At 38.0% G+C, this 24,452-nt stretch overlaps 2 protein-coding genes across 5 annotated transcripts in view; one reads left to right on the forward strand and one right to left on the reverse strand.

Moving 5' to 3' along the window:
- The window catches only part of glt1d1 (glycosyltransferase 1 domain containing 1), a 43,018-nt gene extending 29,537 nt beyond the window's left edge, over window positions 1-13,481 (reverse strand). For 2 of the 4 annotated variants that reach the window (XM_016232421.1, XM_016232423.1), the window contains exons 1-6: window positions 13,260-13,469; window positions 12,708-12,859; window positions 11,553-11,658; window positions 8,805-8,856; window positions 6,912-6,948; window positions 5,530-5,586 (exon numbers count right to left, since the gene is read on the reverse strand). In XM_016232421.1, coding sequence (XP_016087907.1) covers window positions 5,530-5,586; window positions 6,912-6,948; window positions 8,805-8,856; window positions 11,553-11,658; window positions 12,708-12,859; window positions 13,260-13,327 — 472 coding nt within the window. In that variant the 5' untranslated portion in view covers window positions 13,328-13,469. Of the gene's footprint in view, window positions 1-5,529; window positions 5,587-6,911; window positions 6,949-8,804; window positions 8,857-11,552; window positions 11,659-11,841; window positions 11,901-12,707; window positions 12,860-13,259 lie in introns of those variants that run through there. The other 2 variants (XM_016232422.1, XM_016232424.1) reach the window with 2 other exon arrangements.
- Window positions 13,482-16,360: 2,879 nt separating this feature from the next.
- LOC107550965 (solute carrier family 15 member 4-like) overlaps window positions 16,361-24,452 on the forward strand; it is a 42,792-nt gene continuing 34,700 nt past the window's right edge. Inside the window, exons 1-3 of the mRNA XM_016232428.1 lie at window positions 16,361-16,536; window positions 16,799-17,421; window positions 20,201-20,493. Of these exons, the coding sequence (XP_016087914.1) occupies window positions 16,849-17,421; window positions 20,201-20,493 (866 nt within the window). The 5' untranslated portion in view covers window positions 16,361-16,536; window positions 16,799-16,848. The remainder of the gene's footprint in view (window positions 16,537-16,798; window positions 17,422-20,200; window positions 20,494-24,452) is intronic.

Genomic DNA, 24,452 nt, shown 5'->3' on the forward strand with positions numbered 1-24,452 from the left:
TTACTGGATAACTGGCTATGGTTAGAACTGGATAACTACACCAGCTGCACTGAACATCTGCTTTAGCTTTCCAAATGATTTCATTAAAGTCATCCACAAAGTCTAACTTCTCAACATCAAGTGAATTAATAAAGGGGTCTCTGTCTATGTTGTTCAGTTGAATTTGTATTAAATTGCACCTTTTATCCTGGTTTAGGGTTAGGGTTATGGAAAATGAGTCCTGACCTTTATGGTTTGCATAGTGTTAACAGACCACTGAATTGGGAAACACCGGACCATTTTGATGCGTTAATTTTGTGCCATATATATCAGGAGAACAAAGGACCCTGAACATAGGTATCCTTCCTTCTAAACTGGTTTGAAAATGTAATCAGAAGCATTTTTTAAAGCAGTATGTAGCAACTTTTGACCAACTGAGCATGTTAAAACCTAGTTTAAATACACACTGCAGCTTATTCTGGCCAAGAAGAGACCACATAAAAAGGAAGAGACAGTTTTACGAACATGTAAAGCGAATAACCAAAGTTCACTTTGTTTTTACATGCTGTTTATGGAAATGGAAAATGGAAAGTATTAAAGTCAAATACTGAAATGCAAAGAATTCGATTTTCAGTTCTTCTGATAAAGTAACTGATAAATGCGAGTTTTTTGATTACATACCAATATTACGAGAAAAATAATACAATTGATTTATGACAAATATTTTTGTATTATTATTAAACAAAATAAGAAATATTATTGTAATATTTACCTAAAAGAAAAAAATTGTATTTAAAAAAATAGTATAGTAATATTTATTACAACAAATTACAATACTAATATGTATGGCATTCTTACTCTTTTTAAAGGGGTCATATGATGTTGCTAAAAAGAACATTATTTTGTGTATTTGGTGTAATGAAATGTGTTTATGCGGTTTAAAGTTCAAAAAACACATTCTTTTCCACATAATTTTTTCTCCTCTATGCCCCGCCTTTTTGAAACGCGTCGATTTTTACAAAGCTCATTGCTCTGATAAAGCGAGGTGTGCTGTGATTGGCCAGCTATCCAGTGTGTTGTGACTGGCCAAATACCTCAAGCGTGAGATGGAAATGTTACGCCCCTCACATACTGTTGATGCCCTGTCCGGCCGGAGCGACGAGACAACATTAAAACCCATTATAAACGAGACATTTGTTGCATCCAGTGGCCAGGATCAGGAAACAGTCCTCCATAAAATGTGCTGCACACATCTGAATATTTGGGTTAAACTGTTCTGGAACAGTGTGGTAAATACAACTTAACCACTGATTTGTAGTCGCATCCTCTTTTGGAAGATCAAACAAAGTAGGTTCGCTTTCACAACAAAAAACACAGTGGCCTAGCGTGAGGGGAAGCCCCGGCTTAGCGTGTGCTGAGGCCGGGCTAGAGTGAGCTGAGGTGGCGGGGTCGAGAACGGGCGCGCCCGGCGGATGCGACGAATGAGCTGCAACCACATGTGACGGACTGGACTCTGCTGGACTCCGCTTTGTCCACGGTGAAAGTTGATGTATTCCCTCAGCGACCAGCACGGATCAGCTCTAGGCATGACGAAGCGGATATCGTCCTCTTTTGGAAGACCAAACAAAGTAGTTTCGCTTTCACAACGAAACACACAGCGTCACACACGGCGGGCTAGAGTGAGCGGCGGTGGGCGGGCTTGAGAACGGCGCAGCCGGCAGATTCGATGAAGGAGTGGCCGGTGGGCTTGCGGCAACCACATGTGACGACCCCGGGCTGGACTCCGCTTCGTCCATAGTGAAATTCGATCCGGTGATCCACAGCGCAAAGTTGATGTATTTCCTCAGCGAGCAGCACGGATCAGCTCTAGGCATGACGAAGCGGATATCGTCCTCTTTTGGAAGGCCAAACAAAGTAGTTTTGCTTTCACAACGAAACACACAGCGTCTTCACAACATGGCGGCAGCAACAATACTACAGCGAAAATAAAATTTACGCCTTCTTTCTTTGCGTGTACATTTGGGCGGCCTTATGCAAATCTTCCCACATCGTGACGTAGACATGTTAGGGCGTGTTAGAACGAGCCGTTTTAGGTAGGCGTGGTTGACACTTAACTTTTATAAAGAATATCTCTTTGGATTTGAGACTTTAGTCTTTGCAACTTTACAGATCTTCTTTATGCACCAAGAACTTGTAACACTCCAAAGAGAAAGGAAAAATTGAAATCGCATCATATGCCCCCTTAATTTTCAAACTTTAAACCGTCAAACTTTTAGTCTTAAGAAAAAAACACAAGAAGCCCTTAAAGGGGTCATATGATGTTGCTAAAAATAACATCATTTTGTGTATTTGGTGTAATGAAATGTGTTTATGCTCCATAAAATGTGCTGCACACATCTGAATATTTGGGTTGAACTGTTCTGGAACAGTGTTGTAAATACAACTTAACCACTGATTTCTAGTCGTGTCCTCTTTTGGAAGGCCAAACAAAGTAGTTTCGCTTTCACAACGAAACACAGCGTCACACACGGCGGCCTAGAGTGAGCGGAGGCCGGTGGGCTTGAGAAATGCGCGGCGGGCAGGCTTGTGGCGACCACATGTGATGACCCCGGGCTGGACTCTGCTTCGTCGTGAAAGCCGATCCAGCGATCCACAGCGCGAAGTTGATGTATTTCCTCAGTGACCAGCATGGATCAGCTCCAGGCATGACGAAGCGGATATCGTCCTCTTTTGGAAGGCCAAACAAAGTAGTTTCGCTTTCACAACGAAACACACAGCACCTTCATGACATGGCGGCTGCGGTGGCAACAACAATACTACAGCGAGAATAAAAGTTACACCTTCTTTCCTTGCGTGAACATTTGGGCGGTGTTATGCAAATCTTTCCACATTGTGACGTAGACATGTGGGGGCGTGTTAGAACGAGCCGTTTTAGGTAGGCGTGGTTGACTCTTAACTTTTATAAAGAATATCTCTTTGGATTTGAGACTTTAGTCTTTGCAACTTTACAGACCTTCTTTATGCACCAAGAGCTTGTTACACTCCAAAGAGAAAGGAAAAATTGAAATCGCATCATATGACCCCTTTAAAGTTTCTCTTTTGTTCTTAGCAGCCGATTTATAAGCTCTTCTCATTACAAGCATGTGAAGGCACATACTGCATTCCCAAATGCACGTTTTAAGAACTTAGATCAGATGCAAAGATGGAGTTTGTGAGGAGCAGCATTTACTGTGAACCAAGCAGCTCCAAAACACAGAAAACCCTGGATCATAAACTGTATGTGTGTAAATGAACACAGTGCCATTATTCCCTCTAAAACACGCAGCACATACATTTATTTAATTAAATGGCAGCCTTTGTAATTTGAAAATTGCACAAAAGCACATCACAATTTCTTTTTATTTTGATTAATCATATCCCTAATTTGATCTAGTCTTTTATATATAATATTAGACAATAAACACATCAGATTACACCATTAACCTATTTCAGATTAATTACCACTACAAAAATGTGCTTTTTAGACTAGCATAGCAGAAAACAAAGACTCATGAGGAGTTCAATGACCTAGTCAAAAAACACCCTTCACAAGTTTCTCTGAATTATGTCTTTCCACTAACATCAACCACTGGAGCTATACTTTCACCTCCAGATAGCTCAAATCCTCAGAAAAGAATAAAATAAATAAAACTTCACTCTTGCCACTCACATATCTGAGCACACTAAATCGTCTCTGCATCAGGACCTCATTTCCCATGAGCCCCTGCAGGCGTGACTCTCATCATCACCCAGTGCTATGAGGGGGTCTATACAGCACAATCCCAGAGGACCACCCAGATCTTCTCTGTCATGTGAAACCCCGCTCCACCTAAAAAACTTTGACACAACTATAGACCTCCAACCTGGGTGTGATCCAGAGATGACATCTCAGCTATCCCATCATCCACTTCAGCATCCACTCAGCGTGGTAGAGGGTCAGAGCACCTGCTTTGATAGAGCTGCAGAGGCTTGTGTCGACTGATCTCAGAGCGGTGGCACCAGCCCCAGGGGTCTCCACAAACAAGCATGGGCTTATGTAGAGATCAATCTTCACTGCGGAGCAGCAGGCGCACTGGAGCAGATTACTCCGACATGCCAGCGCATGAGCTCAGGAGAATGGATTAGATATTCCGGGCCTTGAATCAGTCTATGTACATTTAAGCTTTTTATAGAGTAAGGCAGCATGTTCCTAGGAAGTGGGTCTTTTCATTAGTGATGGACCGATATACAGCAGCCCCAGAAGTCTTTAAGTCACACTTAAGTCAACCTTATAAATCTGAACGTCATTGCATTAGATACAAAATATTAAATCAGGTGGCATCTGAAAAAAATAAATCAATCAATAATAAATATGAAATAACACTGAAGCTTTTCTCAGAACTAACTTTTGACAACCGCTTTCTTTTGTGATATATTTTCCTTTAAAAAAGGATGTTTGTTTGGTTGCACTGTCTTGTAAATAAATAAAATGCTTCAACTTTACGTATACTACCGTTGATAAGTTTGTGGTCAGAAAGACTTGTTTTTGCTGTTGTTTTTTGGAAAGAAATTAATACTTTCATTTAGCAAGGATGAATTAAATGAATCAAAAGTGACTGTAGATACATTTATAATGTTACAAAGGATTCCATTTCAAATAAATACTGTTCTTTTGAAATGTATATTCATTACAGAATCCTATATGTTTTCTCTTCAAAAGCCGGGGGGGGGGGGGGGGATTTATCAGTTTCCACAAAAATATTAAGCAGCACAACTGTTTTTAGCACTGATAATAAAAAAATGTTTCGTGAGCAGCAAATCACCATATTACAATTATTTTTAGAGGATCATGTGCCTAAAGACTGAAGTAATGGCTCCTAAAAATTCTGATTTACCAACACAGGAATACATTACATTTTAAAATATATTACAAAACATATATAAACAGTTATTTTACTTTGTAAAAATACTTCACAATATTACAGTTTTTTCTATATTTTTGAACAAATAAATGCAGCCTTGGTGAGCCAATGAGACTTCTTTCACAAGCATTAAAAACATCTTACCTAACTCAAACTTTAGAATATCTGTGAGAATAATCTTCAAAACTGTGATTTGACTGTGAAGACATTTTCCCAAATATCTACGAAACCAACAAACTTTCTAAATGTGCCTTTCTTTCTTTTACTCTGTTGCCCCATTTCAAAATAAATATGCATGTTATACATGTACAGACTCACTTGCACAACCTCTTCACTCCTGAAGTCCTAGAGGCTGTCTCTAATCAAGGTTGAGTGCTCCTGAGACTGTTTCAAGTGTGATGAGGACTGAAGACCACATGTATATTTAATGGGGCGACGTCTGCTGCTTATCAAAAAAAGTGTTTGAGAGGGATGATGATGAATGCATATGTCATGTTATTAATCAAATGGGGTCTGAAAATCCATCTAATCCTCTTCTACCTGTATATCTATCATATATTTAATGATGTCGCCCACTAAGTGGAGAGCAGTAATTGTGAAGGTGTTGCACCTGTGCTGTGTAAAAAGTCACTCCAGCTGAAATGTGATGCCACTCTGGTCTCAATCCCTGGAAACATATGTAGACATTTCAATAATTACATATATTTCAAAAATGTTCAAAGGCCTTTCAAAAATGCATTTTGTCCCACAACTTAAAGGTCCCATATTTTACACCTTTCTGGAGTTTTATTTTAGGTTTTGATGTCCTTAAGAATATATATTTGCGGTATAAGTACCAAAAACCATCTCAATATATTTTTACAGCTCCTCTCTCAGGAGCTCTGCTGAGAACAGGTTGATTTTGGCCTGTCTAATTAATATTCATGAGCATCTCTTCTGATTGGCCTGTTGTTTTCTGAGTGACGCACGGCCAGGCCAACCACAGGTTAACTAGGGTCAGCCGACGTCACAGCGCTAGCTGGAGGCAGCAAAACAAAGGGGAAACGGGTGGCGGCCCATTCAAACCAGCGCAGATTCGGCAAACATAAGGAGCTTAAAATAGTATCTTGTTGTGATGTTGGGTGCCAGAATCGACATAATACATCCTCAAATTAGAAATTTGATTGCATATCTGCTGCCACTGCCAGACAAAAAACCGACGACAGCTGTGGTTAAATGCGATAAAACGAGCAGACTGGACAGAAACGATCGTCAAAAATGCTCGCGTTTGCAGCGCACACTTCTTATCAGAAAAGGTTAAATAAAGTATTGTCTTTTGTTGTTATGGGCGCGGCTACAGATTTCTTGCCATATGTCTATGTTTCTTGCATCTCACGATTATGTCGTGTATGAAATAATGTCTGTGCATGTGTATAAAACAACAAACTGACGATTTATATATAATCATTTGTAATTGTATATACATTGTTGTGATTGTGATTAATCTACATCTTCATCATGACTAGATAGACACGGTGAGTTTGTCTTTACTATACACTTTAGATCCACCTCTTAGTAACAATCCTGTCAGATCGTCCATCCTTTGAGTGAGAGTGCAACGGTCAGCCGATCTGGTTTCGTGGGTAAAGTTAACCTTTTCACATGTTTCTGTTGTTGTTGCTCAGCAATAGCATGGACGTGATGTTGTCTGGGGGTTTGGCAAAAAGAGAGTGGGACGGTGGGCGGTGCTCGGGGTGGTGACTGAAGGCGGTGACTGTGTAGTTCTGACGTCAACTTTTTACGGAAGTCATAACGGTTTGTGAAAAATCACAGCTACTTTAAGCAGGCTATGTGTATTTTACTGTGGACTGACTGTGGATTGAAACTTATATGGTAGTTGCATAGCACCTAGACCTCAGTTATCATGAAAAAAGCCAGGAAATTTCAGTTTTGACAATATGGGACCTTTAAACGAAATGCCATCAGGAAACATGCAGTATTAATAAACTCTACCTTGAGGCTGTACATAAATCTTCTTGCTCTCACGTACCTGGAAGAAATGGTCAAGAAATAAATGTTAGACCCCTACTGGATATTAGTAGTATTGTAAGATGTGCGTTTCCAACCTTTTGACAAATTAATTTTCATGACTTCACTGGTTCATGTTTACTGGACAAAATTAATAATAATGATATCATTTTAGATATTAATATGACTTTATGAATGATTTTGCTTTTTCACATTTTTAATTCACTGATATTTGATAAGGTTTTGTGACCCTGGAAGCTCTGCAGGTGAAAATAAAACTAAATGTCAACCATTAGAATTTCTCTTTTTATGATAATAGAGTTATCCATGTTCAAAGTTCATGCCCTTGGCTAATGTAATAACAGAAAATATCTGCTTAAAAAAATCTCTGCAGCACAGCGAATCCATGATTTGCATAAATCAATACCAGTCGAAGAAAAAAAAACAATACAGCAGCAGGAAGGTAATAAAAGAATAATATGTAAATGGCTGGCTAAGATAAAGTGGATAATTTCACACAGATGGAGGGGAAATTGGCTGGATGTTATCAGTCCTGGGAGAGGGAGACCCCTGGTGTGTGTGACAAAAACAGAGACATCCTGTTTGTCTTGACTTCCACATGTGTGTAATATGTGTCTGGGGTTTCATTGGAGGATAAAAAATAGAAATAGTGATTTTAATGCTGTGCTATTACAGGATTGAAGGCAGGATATTGCATTTGTAGCCGTTAAATCCTTTTGTATTATTTATAGCATCGGCTAGTGCAGTAGTCATCTGTGTCTCTCCTTTTTTTCCTCTTCTCTAACCCATTAGAAAAATAAACACTGGCATTTTTATTACCTCATTTATCCTTTCAATGTGCCTATACTTTAAGTGTAATTAGGACATTCAAAGTTCAAAGTGGGTAAGATTTTTTTTTATTTGTTAGACTTCTCTTACGCTCACCTAAGCTGCATTTCTTTAACTGAAAACACAGAAAAAACAATAATATTGTGCAAATTTAATGCAAAGCTGAATTATCAGCATCTTTACTCCTTTGTAGCCGTTAAATCCTTTTGTATTATTTATAGCATCGGCTAGTGCAGTAGTCATCTGTGTCTCTCCTTTTTTTCCTCTTCTCTAACCCATTAGAAAAATAAACACTGGCATTTTTATTACCTCATTTATCCTTTCAATGTGCCTATACTTTAAGTGTAATTAGGACATTCAAAGTTCAAAGTGGGTAAGATTTTTTTTTATTTGTTAGACTTCTCTTACGCTCACCTAAGCTGCATTTCTTTAACTGAAAACACAGAAAAAAACAATAATATTGTGCAAATTTAATGCAAAGCTGAATTATCAGCATCTTTACTCGTCATGATCCTTCAGAAATCATTCTAATATTCTGATTTGGTACTCAAGAAACATTTCTTATTATTATCAACGTTGAAAATAATTGCATGTCTAATATTTTTGTCAAAACTGTGATACATTTATTTCAGGATTCTTTTATGAAAAGAAAGTTTAAAAAATAGCATGGATTTGAAAGAGTAACATTATAAATATATTTACTATCAAGTTTGCACACTTTAATACATTAATCGTTGAATAAAAGTATTTATTTATTTAAAAAAATTCTTAGTGAGCTCAAACTTTTTTATTACAGCATTTACAAAAAAGTACCAAAAAGCACCACATCTCATGCACAATGGGACCACAACATTCTATCCTGTGCAACAAAAAGTCAATAACACTATCAATTATGCTTTCACATTACTCTTTACTGCACTCTGAACAGCAGTTCATTTACAGTACATGTATGGAAAGAGTTCTTGACAGCTGCTGAAAGTGTCAACAAGCTATAAGAACCCAGAGCTGTAAACTCTTAACATTTCTTACCAAGAGCTCCTCGGCGCGTCCTTTCAGTTTATCAGTGAACGCCACAGCAAACCTGAGTGTGACAGAGATGAAGAAATTGAGTTGATATGTTTAACATGTAAAGAAACATGAAAAGTCAGATTTCTGCACTGGTTTGTGATAGCGAGGTTCGCCCCAGTGACTGTGTTCAAACGTTTTAATTTCACTGCAATTCCACACTTTCCCAGACATCAAAGCTGTCAGTGGCCGCCAAAAATCTGTAAATCAAACAAGTCAAGCCACGCAAATAAAAGCACCGCAATGCATTCCCTGAGTAACACTTATAATCAGGGTGATGAAGAGGAGAAAGATGAAGCTATGGTGGAGTTTTTTTAACATAAAAAAAAAAATCATTACAAATGATACTGTTAGCATAAAAATAGAAAATTTTAAAAGTTAAATTTAAAAAAATTATATATATATATATATATATATATCAGAAAATACTTGTGTTTTAAATGTGACCCTGGTGTTTCTTTGTTTTACTTTTTGTTCTAATTTTAATTACACTTTACATCCCAGATTTTCAATTTGGTTCTGGCTTTTGAAGCTCTCTGTATTTGTATTTTGTTAAGAAAAAAAAATCATAAAGTTTGGACTATGCTTCTGTCTTGCTTTCAGGCCTCATCCTAAAGCTCCCTTTATTCAAACTCAAAACACACACACATACATAAGACATAAGGTCCTCTTTGATTTTTCGGGGGGATGTGCTAACAATGATTCTGAATAAAGAAAAAGTAGACAGAGTGTTGTTATTTTTCCAAATTATAGCAACTAAACCCCAAGGGTTTCCTTATGTCTCCTCTTCATCATCCCCTGTCCCTCGTCTCTCTTTCAGGAGATGTGAAGGTTAGTCAGTAACGGCAGCAGCAGGGGGCCTTCTCTGGGAGATGCGTTTGAAGTGGAAGGCTCTTATCGTTCTTATGCTCCCAAGTGTCAATTATTCCCTTAAGACTGTCAAAAGGGTGTGAGTCTGCCTGTACTAATCAAACAGATCACATGAATCTATATCACCTGGATAATGAATTGAAACCAAAGCTGTCAGGCTTTGGGTACAGATTCAGTCTATTTCAGATGAAAAAGGAAAAGAAATGCCACATAATACCTGACACTATCAACCTTTTTAGGCCAAAGGCCTATTGTAGGATAAAAAGTGAAAGCAAAAACAGAGGGACTATACACTGCTGTTCAAAATTTAGATACGTTAAGATTTTTAGATGTTTTAATGTATTTATTTAATCAAAAATACAGTAAAACAGTCATATTTTGAAATATTTTTACAATTTTAAACAACTGTTTTCTATTGAAATATATAAAAAATAATAATTATTTCTTCCTGTGATGCAAAGCTGAATTTTCAGCATCATTACTCCAGTCTTCAGTGTCACACGATCCTTCAGAAACCATTCACAATATGCTTATCCAGACCACTTTATCCACTACAGATTAGAAGACTAATTAAAGACTAATCTTAGAAGAAGAGATTAACAACATACTAGTAAGCTTATATAATCCTCTTTCATATTGTTCATGTACAATTAAAAATCCTTTACTCTCCCCTCACTCCAAAGCTGCCCGACTTCTGTGGAGCACAAACCTTTTGAAGAATGATGACTCAAGAATTCAAGCTTCAAAAAGATGCAAAAGCACCTACAAAGCATCATAACTCATCCATAAAACTAGTTTTCCGAAGCCATACGCATTTTTATGCGAGAAACAGACAGATTACATTTTCAATTTCATGGAAAAGAACAACCTGTCCAGTACATTCTTTAATATCTCTTCTTTTGTGTACCACAAAATAAAGGAAGTCATGCAGGTTTGGAAGAGGTCATAAATGACAAAATTTTCATTTCTGGTCAAACTATTGCTTTAAAGGGGTCATATGATGTTGCCCAGGATCAGGAAACAGTCCTCCATAAAATGTGCTGCACACATCTGAATATTTGGGTTGAAGTGTTCTGGAACAGTGTTGTAAATACAACTTAACCACTGATTTCTAGTCGTGTCCTCTTTTGGAAGACCACACAAAGTAGTTTCTCTTTCACAACGAAACAGCGTCACACACAAAGTAGTTTCTCTTTCACAACGAAACAGCGTCACACACGGCAGGCTTGAGAGCGGCGTGGCCGGTGGATTCAATGAAGGAGCGTCCAGCGGGCTTGCGGCAACCACATGTGACGACCCCGGGCTGGACTCCGCTTCGTCCACGGTGAAAGCCGAGCCGGCGATCCACGGCTTAAAGTTGATGTATTTCCTCAGCGACCAGCACGGATCAGCTCTAGACATGACGAAGCGGATATCGTCCTCTTTTGGAAGGCCAAACAAAGTAGTTTCGCTTTCACAACGAAACACAAAGCACCTTCACGACATGGTGGTGGCAACAACAATACTACAGAGAGAATAAAAGTTACGCCTTCTTTCTTTGTGTGAACATTTGGGCGGTGTTATGCAAATCTTCCCACATAGTGACGTCGAAATGTGGGGGCGTGTTAGAACGAGCCGTTTTAGGTAGGCGTGGTTGACTTAACTTTTATAAAGAATATCACTTTGGATTTGAGACTTTAGTCTTTGCAACTTTACAGATCTTCTTTATGCACCAAGAGCTTGTAGCACTCCAAAGAGAAAGGAAAAATTGAAATAGCATCATATGACCCCTTTAATTATTTCTGACTAGAGCAGAGAAACAGGATATGCGTCGACTTTCATCAAAGACAGAGTAAATTTGACCTGGCCTTGCGCAGAACTTCTTCCATCACAGCTCGCTTGTGCTCATCTTTTACGTCCTCATTGACATCCGTCCCTCCAAACACCACCCCAAACGGCACTCCAGCATCTGCAGAGAAATTAAATTTCACAACAAAGACATAAATCCCTTATTTCACTAATTCACCTCCTCTGAAGTTCAACTTTTAAATCCTTCGAGTGAGCAAAGTCTTTGAGGCATGAAACAGTGTGTTTATCTTGCCAGAGGGGAAGGTAGTCATCCATAGAGTGGACATTTCGGGCAATGACTCACAAGAATGCTGTATCTGAGGGTGGTGAGAGAGAAGTAGCCTTCAATCTGAACAAGACATTCTGTGAGTAAGGATGCACAATTTATCAGTCAACAGTCAGTTTTCTAAATTAACACCACAAATAGAGGAAGCTGACAATATATCATATGATGAAAAATCAGATGGTAATACCATGGTACTCTGGTATATACTATGATAATAAAATGATTACCATCTTCATATGCCATAATATTTCAAATAATATGGTGCATGGTACAAAAAACAGTAATACCATGGTACTTTTTTGCACATGTGGAATTTCAGTCATGACATACAAATACTTACTGGCTACAAATATGCATCTAAATATAAGGCATTGTTAATTAATTGAAAAAATAATAAACTGTAGGGGTGCATGTTAAATGACTGAAATCGATAAGCCAAGAATTATTAGTACACTGTATTACTTTCTGTGTGTAAGATCACGGCAAAGGTAATCTAAATGTTAAAGTAGGCAGAAATGAGCATGGACAATTAAATATCCAATATTAGTCGATACCAAAAATAAAATAAAACAATAATGGCTGATAACTAATATGGTATCAACCAGTGTGCCACCCCTAAATAAAATACTACTATAAAACGTATTGTTTAGTGTGCAAGTAGCTACTTGCCTTTTATCTACCACCAGTAAAGTCATAAATTGTGTGATAGAGCTCAATAGTAAAAAGTAACAATAATGAGACAAGATAGATGCATGTACAGTATGCGTGTGTGCAGGCTAGGCTCTGTGGTGCTCCACCTCAGTATAAAATCAATTACATCTACGAGATGCTCTCACTAATATGGTGAAACCAACATAGCCTATGCATGTATTTTCGAGTGTCACCTAAAAGAAGCCTGCCTCCTTTGAAAAGATGAATGGCCAGCGCAGCTTGGAACCGTGGCTCTTGCATCATCAGGGACGATACATCAGAGGCAGATCTGAACTCTCTTGTATCACACAGTACACAAGTATGTCCTGCAGCCACGATATGATTCCTGCAACCCAAACACACACATGTATACATCAGCATCTCTGTAATAAATTGGCTCGGAGTCCGAGCTGTTCTTTAATAACACCCCTTACAAAAAATGTTGTGGCTGTATCATAGCACAGCGATGTAATACCATGGTATTGAGCTCCAAGAATACCACGATTTTACCATGGTACGTGTCCAAAAACATGGTACTTATTTGAACAACAGCGCCAAAAGAAAACATTATGTGCATTATGCAGTGCAATACGTGACATATAGCCTAGTACTTTGATTTAAGATCGCTTCAGTTGAAAAATGATCGCCTTACAGGGTTAATACTACTAGGATAAGCTCTTTCGTTGACTTGAGAATCAACAGAGGACTGGTACTTCCTGGTTTCGCTAATCAAACAGCAATGTTACCTTATTCTTTCGGCTGTAGTACAGTTTCCTGTTTTGGGACTGTTTGGGGCTAGGAAGAGCACGCGCATTTCAGCGTGTGACGGTAAAATGCTGACGCTAATAAACAGTAGTGAGAGTTTGCTTGCCAGCAGACAGACAGTAATACTCTCCTGACCTGACTCTGTTCATGTTGTCGCGTCAGAGACCAGCCTGCCGGACACACACACACACACACACACACACACACACGCACACACACACGAGTTTATTTTTGCACTAGTCCGTTTCAAATAAAAACCCTCCGGAAACATGGAACTAGTGTGCGAAATTAAAGAAGATCAAATGTGACACCCAATCACATCTATTAGTGTGTATATTAATAATTAAGAGTGTACACGATCTGTGTGGATTGTGTAGCAAGCCATGGAAATGTTAGATATTAATTATAGCCTAAAAGATAGATAGATAGATAGATAGATAGATAGATAGATAGATAGATAGATAGATAGATAGATAGATAGATAGATAGATAGATAGATAGATATAGAAAATAAATAAATATATAAAGAACTTGACATGGCAATTACATTTGTATTACAATGTTATTTATCAAATTACCACAGTATCAACATTTGATACAATCACTTCAAAGTCCCTTTTGCTAACAGTCAAAAGTTTGGATTGTTTTTATTTATGTATCTTCTAGATTTTTAAAAGTGCAATAAGGCTGCATTTATTTGATAAAAATGCAATTTAAAAAAACAGTAATACTGCTGATGACATGCAATCTGGATTACTTAACCAAATTCCAAATATAAAATACATGTAATTAGATTATTCCAGGCCCCCTGAACATCATTGACTCCCGCTCCACCCCCTGAAAAAGTGTGTTTTCATGTGTCTTGAGGAAGGATTGAGTCTTGCCACACCGCCATAAAGCCCAGATCAGTGGAGTGTTGCAGTGAAGTTTGTCCTTCTCTAGATTTCTCCTATCTCCACATATGATCATGGAGCTCAACTAGACTGACCATCTGGTTTTTGGTCACCACACTAACCAAAGCCCTTCACCATCAGTTGCTCAGTTTGGCCAGGAGGCCAGCTCCAGGAAGAGTCCTGGGCCCTCATTTATCAACAGATGTGTGCGTAATGAGTGCGTAAGCACAGTTTCACTCAAAGTGTGTGATCTACCAACTTGTACTTATATGTAGGAATGTGTGTAAATATAAGGACAAAATAGAACCTTTTTTACACACTGTTGATAAATGAGGCCCCTGGTTGTTTCAAACATCTTTCATTAAGGGTAACAGAGACTACATGCTTCTGTGACCCTTCAATGAAGCAGAATATTTTTCTGAACCCTTCCCCAGATGTGTGGTTTGACGCAGACCTATTTTTGAGCTCAACAGGCAGTTCATTTGCCCTCAGGGCTTGGTTTTTGCTCTGATATGCATTATCAGCTGTTAAATCTTTTATTAAGATTTGTGTGCCTTTCCAAATCATACCCATTCAACTGAATGTGCCACAGGTTAACTTCACTCGTAGTAACATCTACAAGCAATATGAATGCTCCAGAGCTAAATTTCAACTGTCCCAGATAAGGGGATGAATACTTATGCAGTGGAATGATTTAAGTTTTTTATTTTTAATAAATTTGCAAAGATTTTAGTGTTTTGCTTTACCATTATGGTGTATGGAGTGTAGATTGATGTGGAAAAAAGTACTAATCAGTTTAACATAAGGCCACAACATAACAAAATGTGAAAAAATTAAGGGGTATGCATACTTTCGCAAGGCACTGTATATATTCTTTGCCATTGATATATATTGCAGTTTGCTTAGTAGTAAGTGACAACAAACACATAACCCAAGTCTTGTAGTCAGTCTCATGAGAGAGAGGAGCTGTGAATGAGGGACATGCTGACTTTCGAAGTGTTATCATGCCACAGCAAATTGCCACTGGCACTTCCTTAGAGTACAGACCGTTTGAAATTGGGTTCATGAATTTCATACATTTTAATGGGTCTGAATGAGGAAAGAAGGCTAAAGTTGTGAAAGTTTTATTCACCTCTTGATCCTTAAAAATCTGTCAGCTGTTTAAAGCCGAGCAGCTCTAGCAGATCCGAGTGATCTGTCAGTCTACATAACTGACACTCAAATTTTTTTTACTTTTGATCAAAACATGAAAGATTTAAGTACACTTGCAAATTAAATTTGTTATTGTAACTAACTGGAAATTTAAATCCATTTAACAATACATTTTTAGTCACACAATCAAATAATCTGTGTTGTTACAACATGGTATTCTGTGATATTTACAAGGAATATAGTATCATACAAAGCATACATTTGTCACAATGTAATAAATCTATCTATCTATCTATCTATCTATCTATCTATCTATCTATCTATCTATCTATCTATCTATCTATCTATCTATCTATCTATCTATCTATCTGTGAACACCTTAGGGAAAAATAGGTCTTTCTAAAAGGTGTATGCTCAAACTATTAAAAAAGGTTTTAACAAATGGCCACTAATCACAAAGAGGGTGTGAATCTAAACAAGACATTGATAAAAAATGGTTAATAAATAAATAAATAAATTATTAATCTATTTAAATTAGATTCATAATAAATGTGGACAATGCCCATAACATAAGAATATATACAATTATGTATAAAACCTCCTGGAATAATACTGATAAAATGCTCTTAAAGTTCTTAACAACAATACCAGAGATGCTAATTTTTCCTCAGTGGTATTTGCACAAAATTAATTAACCCCCCTGAACTATATATTCTCTATTACATCAGTGGAATAACCAACTAGCCGTATTTAAAATGTACTTGACAGGAAAGGCACCATGCACCCAGGAAGTTTATGTGCAGAATTGATTGGCTGCAAGACTAGCCAATAGAATAAACGCTTTATATTTCCTTTACCCAATCAGTAGTTGCCTTTAGCTTTCTTGCCAGTTGATTGACGCTTAACTTATATACTTTGTATACAAAACGATAAACCTGAAACTCCTCACTGGCACACGATAAGCGCCTCCAGATGACACTGGTATCTGATGAATGCGCTGTGGGCGCGTCTCTTCGACGCTTGTGAGTGAACCGGGTGTCACGCGGTAGTATTGTGACTTGCTGTTTACCTTCAGAGCCGACAGCTAACCATACCGTCAGACTTTTAGGAATTTTAAACTAATATTTTAACAACATGTATCCCGAGGACATTGGTAAACACGTCGCGGGCTGAACACAACTAAATGTAGAGCAGTGCTAAGTGTTCAAGAACGGTATGTGTTTAGAAATGTTTGTTGTTAGTCTGTTTACTGAGTAAAATAAAGAAGTTGCTGACAGCGTGCCAGCGGCCTTTCATGTTGTTTTATTATCAGTTGAAATCTACAAATAAGTCAATAAGGCTAAGAAATACATGTGTCAGTATTTTATTTGGAATCTGTTGTGGTGTATTTCCTGAATTCCCATTATTGGGTCATGTATAGTTTTGTGGTATCACGTGCTTTTAATATAATGACAGTGGTTTTGTTGTTGTTCTAGGTTTGGATTTTGGTCAGCTGACCACCTCTTGAGAAACAGCATATCAGGCCATGGCTGGCAGGGATGTAAACGAGAGCACTCCTCTTTTGGACAACTCTGTGGCTTCAACCAGATCCGAGTCAGTGTTCAATGGCAGGAGACTGGCATGTGCTGCCATACTGCTGGCAGAGTCTTTAGAGAGGATGGCCTTCTATGGCATCACCTCGAACCTGGTGCTCTTCCTCAACAGCAGCCCCTTCTATTGGGAGGGCACTTCGGCCAGCCAGGCCCCCTTGATCTTCATGGGAGTCACTTATTTGATATCGCCTTTTGGTGGCTGGCTGGCGGATGCGTTCCTTGGCAAGTTTGCAACCATAGCCTTGAGTTTAGTTCTGTACCTGTTCGGGATGCTGCTTTTTCCCTTTGTGTCCAACGACAACACCAGGACCTCTCTATGTGGAGAAGAGATGGCGTTCCCAGTGCAGCCGGCAGAGTGTTTTCCTGAAAATGGAACTGTGCCCGCCAATGTGACCTGCATGAATCGGCCGCCCTACTGTGGGCCTGCGATATTCAGCGGTCTGGTGCTGGTGGCCGTTGGCGTGGGAGCTGTGAAATCAAACATCACTCCATTCGGGGCAGATCAGGTAATGCAGGGGTTTTCAAAATGGGGTCTGGGGAAGTGTTAGGAAGGGAGTGCTCTGGGTCCGTTGAGAAGTTTAGATAAAAACAGTGTAAAAATAAATGAATTAAAGAAAATGAATTTAAAAAACGAAACAAAGTAACTGTTCATATATAATTTGGATAAAATAAATCAATTTTAAAAATTGATGTAAATAATACATCTAACAGTACAGTACTCTGGTGAGTCTAAAAAACATAATGTAACTTTAAAGAAATAAATATTTTCAAAATAATATTTTATGCTTATTTATAATTTTCTTTATACATTTAAATATATAGCAGATTTTTTTTTCTTTCTGTGGCATCTAAAAGATTGAAACCCCTGAGATAACATAATTCACTACAACTGAAAAGTTGTCTAAACTTTGAGTAGGTTCAAATCTCAGAGGTCACAACCTTGGATTGATTCTCAGAGCAGTATTTTCTACTATGTCTGGCTTTTATGAAACTCTAAATGATATTAAGACCTTTGACATGCTTGCTGGCGTTTGTTCTTTCGGATGCTTTAGGTAAACCCTGGCTGGTGCTGTCTGTAGATACGATGAGTCACTGCTTTTGTAGTTTAGAGAGTTTATTGTGACTTGTTTTTTGTGACTTGGTATTGGTTTTCTCACTTTTTGTTTAGGAACACAAAAGAAGAAGTTTTGAGTAAAGTGCTGTTTGCGCTGTCCACTTACTTTGGGGGCTGGTCATTTTAAACTTCAAAAAGGATGCAAAAGTATCATAAAAGTAAACACGCCATATTCCGAGAAGGAAGCAAAAGTATTGTAAAAGTCAACATACAACATATTCTAAGTCATTCTGGATGCATGTTATAGCTTTGTGCAACAAAATGTATAATCCTACTGATAATCTTCCTTGCAAGTCGGGCTATAAACTGTTATGCTATGAATTGCAGTGGAGAGTGGAACATGGATTTGTAAACATTCTATTTGTAAATTTATTGTGAAAAGATGCAAAATGGAAAAAAAAAATAGCACAAATCAGACATTGCTGTGTCTCTCATGAATGCACCTATGAGAGATAGGGTTCATAAACTGAATATAGCTCACAAGTCATATGGACCACTTTTATAATCCATTTCACATTCACTTCACACTCTTATTCCTCATTCATTTTCAGTATAAAATTAACCTTTTGGGTTACACAGAAGATAGGCATACATGTTTGGAGTGAAACAAGAGTGACTAAGAGTGACTGTTATCCTTCAAGTTTAATTTTACCTAACATTGTCATGTCTTAAAAGGAGCTTTAAATTAACAAATGCAATAATAGTAAATGGAGAATTTAAAACACTCAGTCTTATGAATCAGTGCCTTATTACTTAAGTATGGGCTTCTGCATTTCAGAAAGTGCTATTGTGGTTCCCTTGGCAACAGCCGTTTATGTGAGGCTTCCTTAAATTCGGACACAACTCTGGGCACTTTCACTTCACTTATTAAATGACAAGGCACATACCACACATTTCTGAGGTACTTTGAGTCTGAATTAGCCATGTGGCCTACAAAATGACTTGTGTCACAAGATCTAAATGCTTAGGCTTTTTGATGAAGTGACTTCTATGGTCACTGTCTAGGTCTGTTTTTCAGATTTGGTTAGAAGAACGTCATTGCTATCTGCAAACTTAATATGTTGTATTGTTGAGAATGAAATGCTGAAGAAATTCAGTGATGTAGATTGATTCACACCGAGCACAACAAAACATTTCTTACAATGTGCAAAAATATTTGTACAAAAAAAAGAATCCTTCCATTTGTCATGCTTTAGCACTCATTAACCACTTTCACCCGATTACATGACCTCTCAGTGACAAGAAACTATACAGTAGCCCAGTACAGTGGAGAATATCCCTGTTATAAGCAAACTATAAGGAAAGCATTTGCTAAATGACTAATTAGAAACCCTAGACTCTTCTAAACGATGCTCCTACGCATAACATGCAAAATGAAACTAACAACTTAGGAAGTAAAACTGACATCTGTCTTTGTTGGTTTATCTGACTGCTTGACAGTTTTCCCAGTTACCTGGTCTACTGGATTATTTAACAAGTTTTTGGAAGAAAATAAAACCAGAGGCTTATATTGCAATGTGGATGACTTAGAATAGGCCAGTGTTGATGTCTGTTGACTTGTTGCCTTGTCATATGATCGTCATGTGTTTTTTAGATTCGATAAATAAATTAACTGCAGGATGTACCATCTGGATGTCATTGTGGGGCATAGATCTCATTGAAACTTTGAGGAAGTGGGGCAATGAACTGAAAATTGGCTTACAATTTACAGTATATTGACACTTTTCCCAAAATTGGTGGATCGATCTCTGATTGTATGACTACAGCTGCATGTTTTATAGATCTCTTTAGAACAGCATGTGCATGCACTTGAGAAGAAACTTCACACAAGTTTGTAAATGCATTTAGTAAATTGCAAATCAGTACTTGAATTAAATGAAGACTGTGGGTATTGAATGTTGATGTGCTTATTGATGGTACTCCGTAACCACATGCAAGTCAAAAAAAGTTACCATGTTTTTCCAGCTGGAAATTATGTTCATGTTGTTATTATTGCCTGTGTTTGATACTGAACTTGTTATAGGCCTGGTTATTATGGATTTAAAAGTGATTTGATTATTAAAATAAGGAGAGTTTTCAGCCAGTGCACTTAAAACTAATAAAACAAGTGAATAAAAATGAATCGATGATCTTAAAGTTCACACATGTGTTTGTGATGTATGTCCTTACAGGTGAAGGATCGAGGTCCAGAGGCAACGCGGCGGTTCTTTAACTGGTTCTACTGGTGCATTAATCTTGGTGCGATCTTCTCGCTGGGTGGAGTAGCCTATATTCAGCAGAATGTTAGCTTCTTTATTGGCTACATCATCCCAGCCGTCTGCCTCGGGGTGTCCCTCATCATCTTTGTTCTGGGCAAAATGGTATTTATAACCAAACCTGCAGACGGCAGTGCCTTCAGCGACTTGTTCCGGATCCTGACCTCGGCCCTCTGTGGACGCGGGCCAAAAGAACCAAGTCTGCTCAGGTGAGGGCTACATTTACTTTACTGAATAAGAAAGTCTATATGAAATTAACCTTGACCCTGTTTGAACTAAGATGGATTTTTCAGTTGTTGCATATTCAGAAAGTATAAATTTTTTTTATATTATAAACATGTATTTTCAAACTTAAAACTAAATGTGCCTATTAGTCTTTACACAGTCTCTACTGTGTAAAATGGTTTTAGTGTGTTAGATTGTAAATTTACTCAGTTCATTCATGGGAACCTCCACTCCAGATTCAGATGACTCTATTAGTCTGTAATGTTATCCCTCATCTTCCTCTTTCATCCACCTCTCTTGTCTGTCTGTTTCGTATGTTGCGGTGCTATTCATCGTGTCTCTGTGGCATAAGTTACTGTCAAGTGCCGTGCCCTCTCTCTAAATCAAAGAAAAGGCGCTTCATGAAAATACGTGACGTTATTATTTTTTAAGTTGGTCAAATCCTTGCTCTTTTCTTTATCTTTTCTACTTTATTTATCAAACACAGATGTACTCAGATATTTCAGTGATGTTTTAATGAATGCTTGTTAAAATCTTTGTTTCCCCCACAAGGCCAAAGCCATCTCTATTAGATGGTGCTAAGGTGACATACGGTGGGCGGTTTTCAGAGGAGAAGGTGGAGGAAGTGAAAGTGTTGGTTAAAATACTTCCTGTTTTCCTGGCACTCATTCCGTACTGGACTGTCTATTTCCAGGTAAGGTTTTTATGAGTGGGTGTCTCAAGTACTACGCCTTTCAGATCTGTTGTGTCAGTTATAGGTCCTTAAAAAATAGGGAAATATACAGGGAATGTATTTTTAAACTTACAGTAATTTACTGTAGTTGTGACAGAGGATGAATAGGAAATTGCATAGGTGTTTTATTAGCTTGAAGTCTCAAGGTGTCTCATACTGAAGGAGAGGCATGGTGGTGATGAACGGTGTCGTTAGCATGTCAAATACAAGTGATGAATGGTTATAAGCAGAGATTTTGTCTTTGACATATTAAGGGTTTGTGCCATTTGGAGCCTTTATGGGATGGGTGGGTTTAAAGCCCTTGAGCAGACAGGTGCTTCCTTGAAGAACTTTATATGTGCCTTGCTCAAGGTAATGCAAAAAAGGACAAGCAATAAAGAATGGGGCATCTCTACTACTAAAGCAGTGTTCCTTTTTAACAGCCGGCGTGGGGCCCGTAACCGCTGAATTTATGTCACCTTACCACAGAAAAACAGGTTGTGTGTCAAACCACTCGTAACGTGTTTTGAAGATGTTTAAATACAGTTTGTCAACATTTCCATGTTCAAATATTTTCAAGGTCTGCCTCTCTCATTTCTGCATTCTACAACCACCTTAGTGAAATTTCCAGCCATTTTTCTTACCTTACTTCCCCCACAGAACACATTTAGATTATCGGAAGATGCTTGTCTGATCTAATGGACATTAAAGCGTTTAAATTAGTGTTTTCATTCATAACAGTTTGACAATAAAGAAACAGTTTGTATGAAAGTGGATGTAATGGATCTAATGTTTGAATCAAAACTGACCTTCAACAAATGTATTGAAATGTAATGCCTAGAAAAGGTTAGCAAGAATCTCCTGCTGATGTTTAAAGTTGGAAATGGTTTTTCAGAAGTTGAGTACAGTAGGTTTGTTTTTTATGAGCTGTTGTATTAAATTACTTGCTGAAAGTAAGTAATTTCCTTGTTCCACCATTTTCACGATTATGCATATGTGAATGTTTTTAACTTACTGCTCAATATTCTAAGGCGAAAACAACAGATGCATTTTGTTTACTGCTTACTGTTGTATTAATGAGTCAAATAACTACATATGCTGCTGGTTTGTTATGATAGAAAGAGCACAAATCACAGTTTATTCATAGCAATTAAACTATAGCTAAGACTAACAGGACCAGTGACTCATAAAATCGACACAATTTTGTCCCAATTTTATCAGGATGTCTGGTCACCCTAATTGTTTTCCAGATCTTGACCAGTGGTGACGTAAAAAAATCCTTATATTTATGCTGTAAAATTCTTCTCTCTAAAGGTGCATTGAGTAATTTCCTGCAGTAAATGCAGCTTTAGTAGTAAAGTTAAATTGCTGTGGGACTGTCGGGATAAGGATCATTGTTTCGTAGTCCATCTCACGTGAAAACAAGATTCTCTTCCTCCAATTATGGCGAAAGGTCATCTTTTGAGGCCTTGTCATCCCATATATTTTTTCTGCTGAGATGCTTGCCAACTGTTAGAAAGGTTATCCGACATTGTTAGTCCTCGGGGCCTTAAATTAAGGTCAGAGTAAAGGACATCTCTAACTTTTATAAAAAAAAATGCCTAATGACTTTCTGCATGAATAGATATTGCAGAATGTTCTCACAAAGCACCAAACTGCTTTTACTGGCTGAAATATTGCCTCTTGTTATTTTCTACCTCTGCCCTATTTCAAGTTTTAATCAATAGCAATATTCTGCAACAGTGTCTCTACAAGTGGTAAATGGATCATAGTAGGCTGGTACCAGTGCAGTGAGTGCAGCCTGCATGTTTATGTGTGCTGTTGTCTTCGCTTGCAGATGCAAACCACATATTATCTCCAGAGTCTCCATCTGAAAATTCCTGGAGCCGATCCCAACTCCACAGACTCCCACCCGGTAAGAGAACCGCTATTTCAGTGCCAATAATGTCAGATCACTTCCAAATTGGCCTGAAAGAAAAATATAATTGCTTTGTTAATGAAGAGTTCAATTATTAAAGCAGTTGGCCTCCTTTTTCGCCTGTGCTCTGGTCACTTTCCTCATCAGTTTTCCCATATTTCTTATTCTGTCGTGCTATTAAGAAGCAACGGTTTCAATGCCACAGATGTTTTCATTAATGATACATGTTTCTATAAATGAAATATGTCTTTGTCAACTGGATTTTCATTGATCATTTTTCTTAACCAGAAACAGTTTGATTAAAGACATGGATTTTTAAAATTATTTTAATATGTGCCTTGAGGTTTACTTATAATGTTAATAAAGTTTTTTTCACCAAAAAAGGAACAACAAATACATATGTGCAAAAAGGATTATTTTCAACCCTCATTCTGACCCTCTGTCTAAAATGACCTGTTTTAAGGGGCGTGTCTTTTGAGGCTTGTCAGTAATTGGCCACTGTTATGATTGGCTAACGTCCTTGCATAAGAAACGGTATCATTGCCCTGCCCCCTCACTATTGCATGTGAGTGTTTTGACAACATGATCAAAATAAAACATTATGAAATCATTTATGCCGAGTTCGCACTGCACGATTTTCAAAGACGACTGAACGCCAGTGGGTGGGGCCTGTGTCGATGTCTTGCTCTGGAGGCAGTGTTTATGCAAACGACTGTGCCCGTGTGACATCACCTGGCACCTCAGATCCAAAACGAGCCATTTTCTGAGTGTTATTACTTAAATGCTTTTTTTACTGATGATGAGGACATTTTAAGTTATAAACCTGCTGGATGTATTAAGCATACAAAGACCTCTTCTACATCAAAAGATCAAGGGAGATTTGGTTTCTCATGTCAAACCTTGAATAAGATAAGTGAACGCTAAATGCAACAGTGTAAAATAAGGTTCTCAGGTTTCATTTTAGAGCAAACAGGATGCCTGTGGTGATGCCAGGTGCTTGTGATGTTTTGTATGGCTGTAGAGTAGAGGCCGTTTAGGATACTCTCTGGAGACTCTGGCACGCATGAACTAGAGAAATCCTTTGAAAACCAGGGTATTAACTTCAAAACCATGAACCTCTAATCGCAGATTAGCACCCAGCGCCCGCATTCTCATCTGAACTTGCTGTTTATTTGTTTTTGTGTGAGTGTGCATGTGGGTGTACATGTATACGCTCTACTAGGTAAGTGTGTCAGAACCTTCGCTTTGAATTAAATCCCCTCAAAACGGTTTCACAGTGACTAATCCAAAATCACGACTCCGGGGCTGTCTGA

This window comes from Sinocyclocheilus grahami, unplaced genomic scaffold (genome assembly GCF_001515645.1).
Source record: "Sinocyclocheilus grahami isolate Dianchi unplaced genomic scaffold, SAMN03320097.WGS_v1.1 scaffold410.1, whole genome shotgun sequence".
NCBI classification, from domain to species: domain Eukaryota; kingdom Metazoa; phylum Chordata; class Actinopteri; order Cypriniformes; family Cyprinidae; genus Sinocyclocheilus; species Sinocyclocheilus grahami.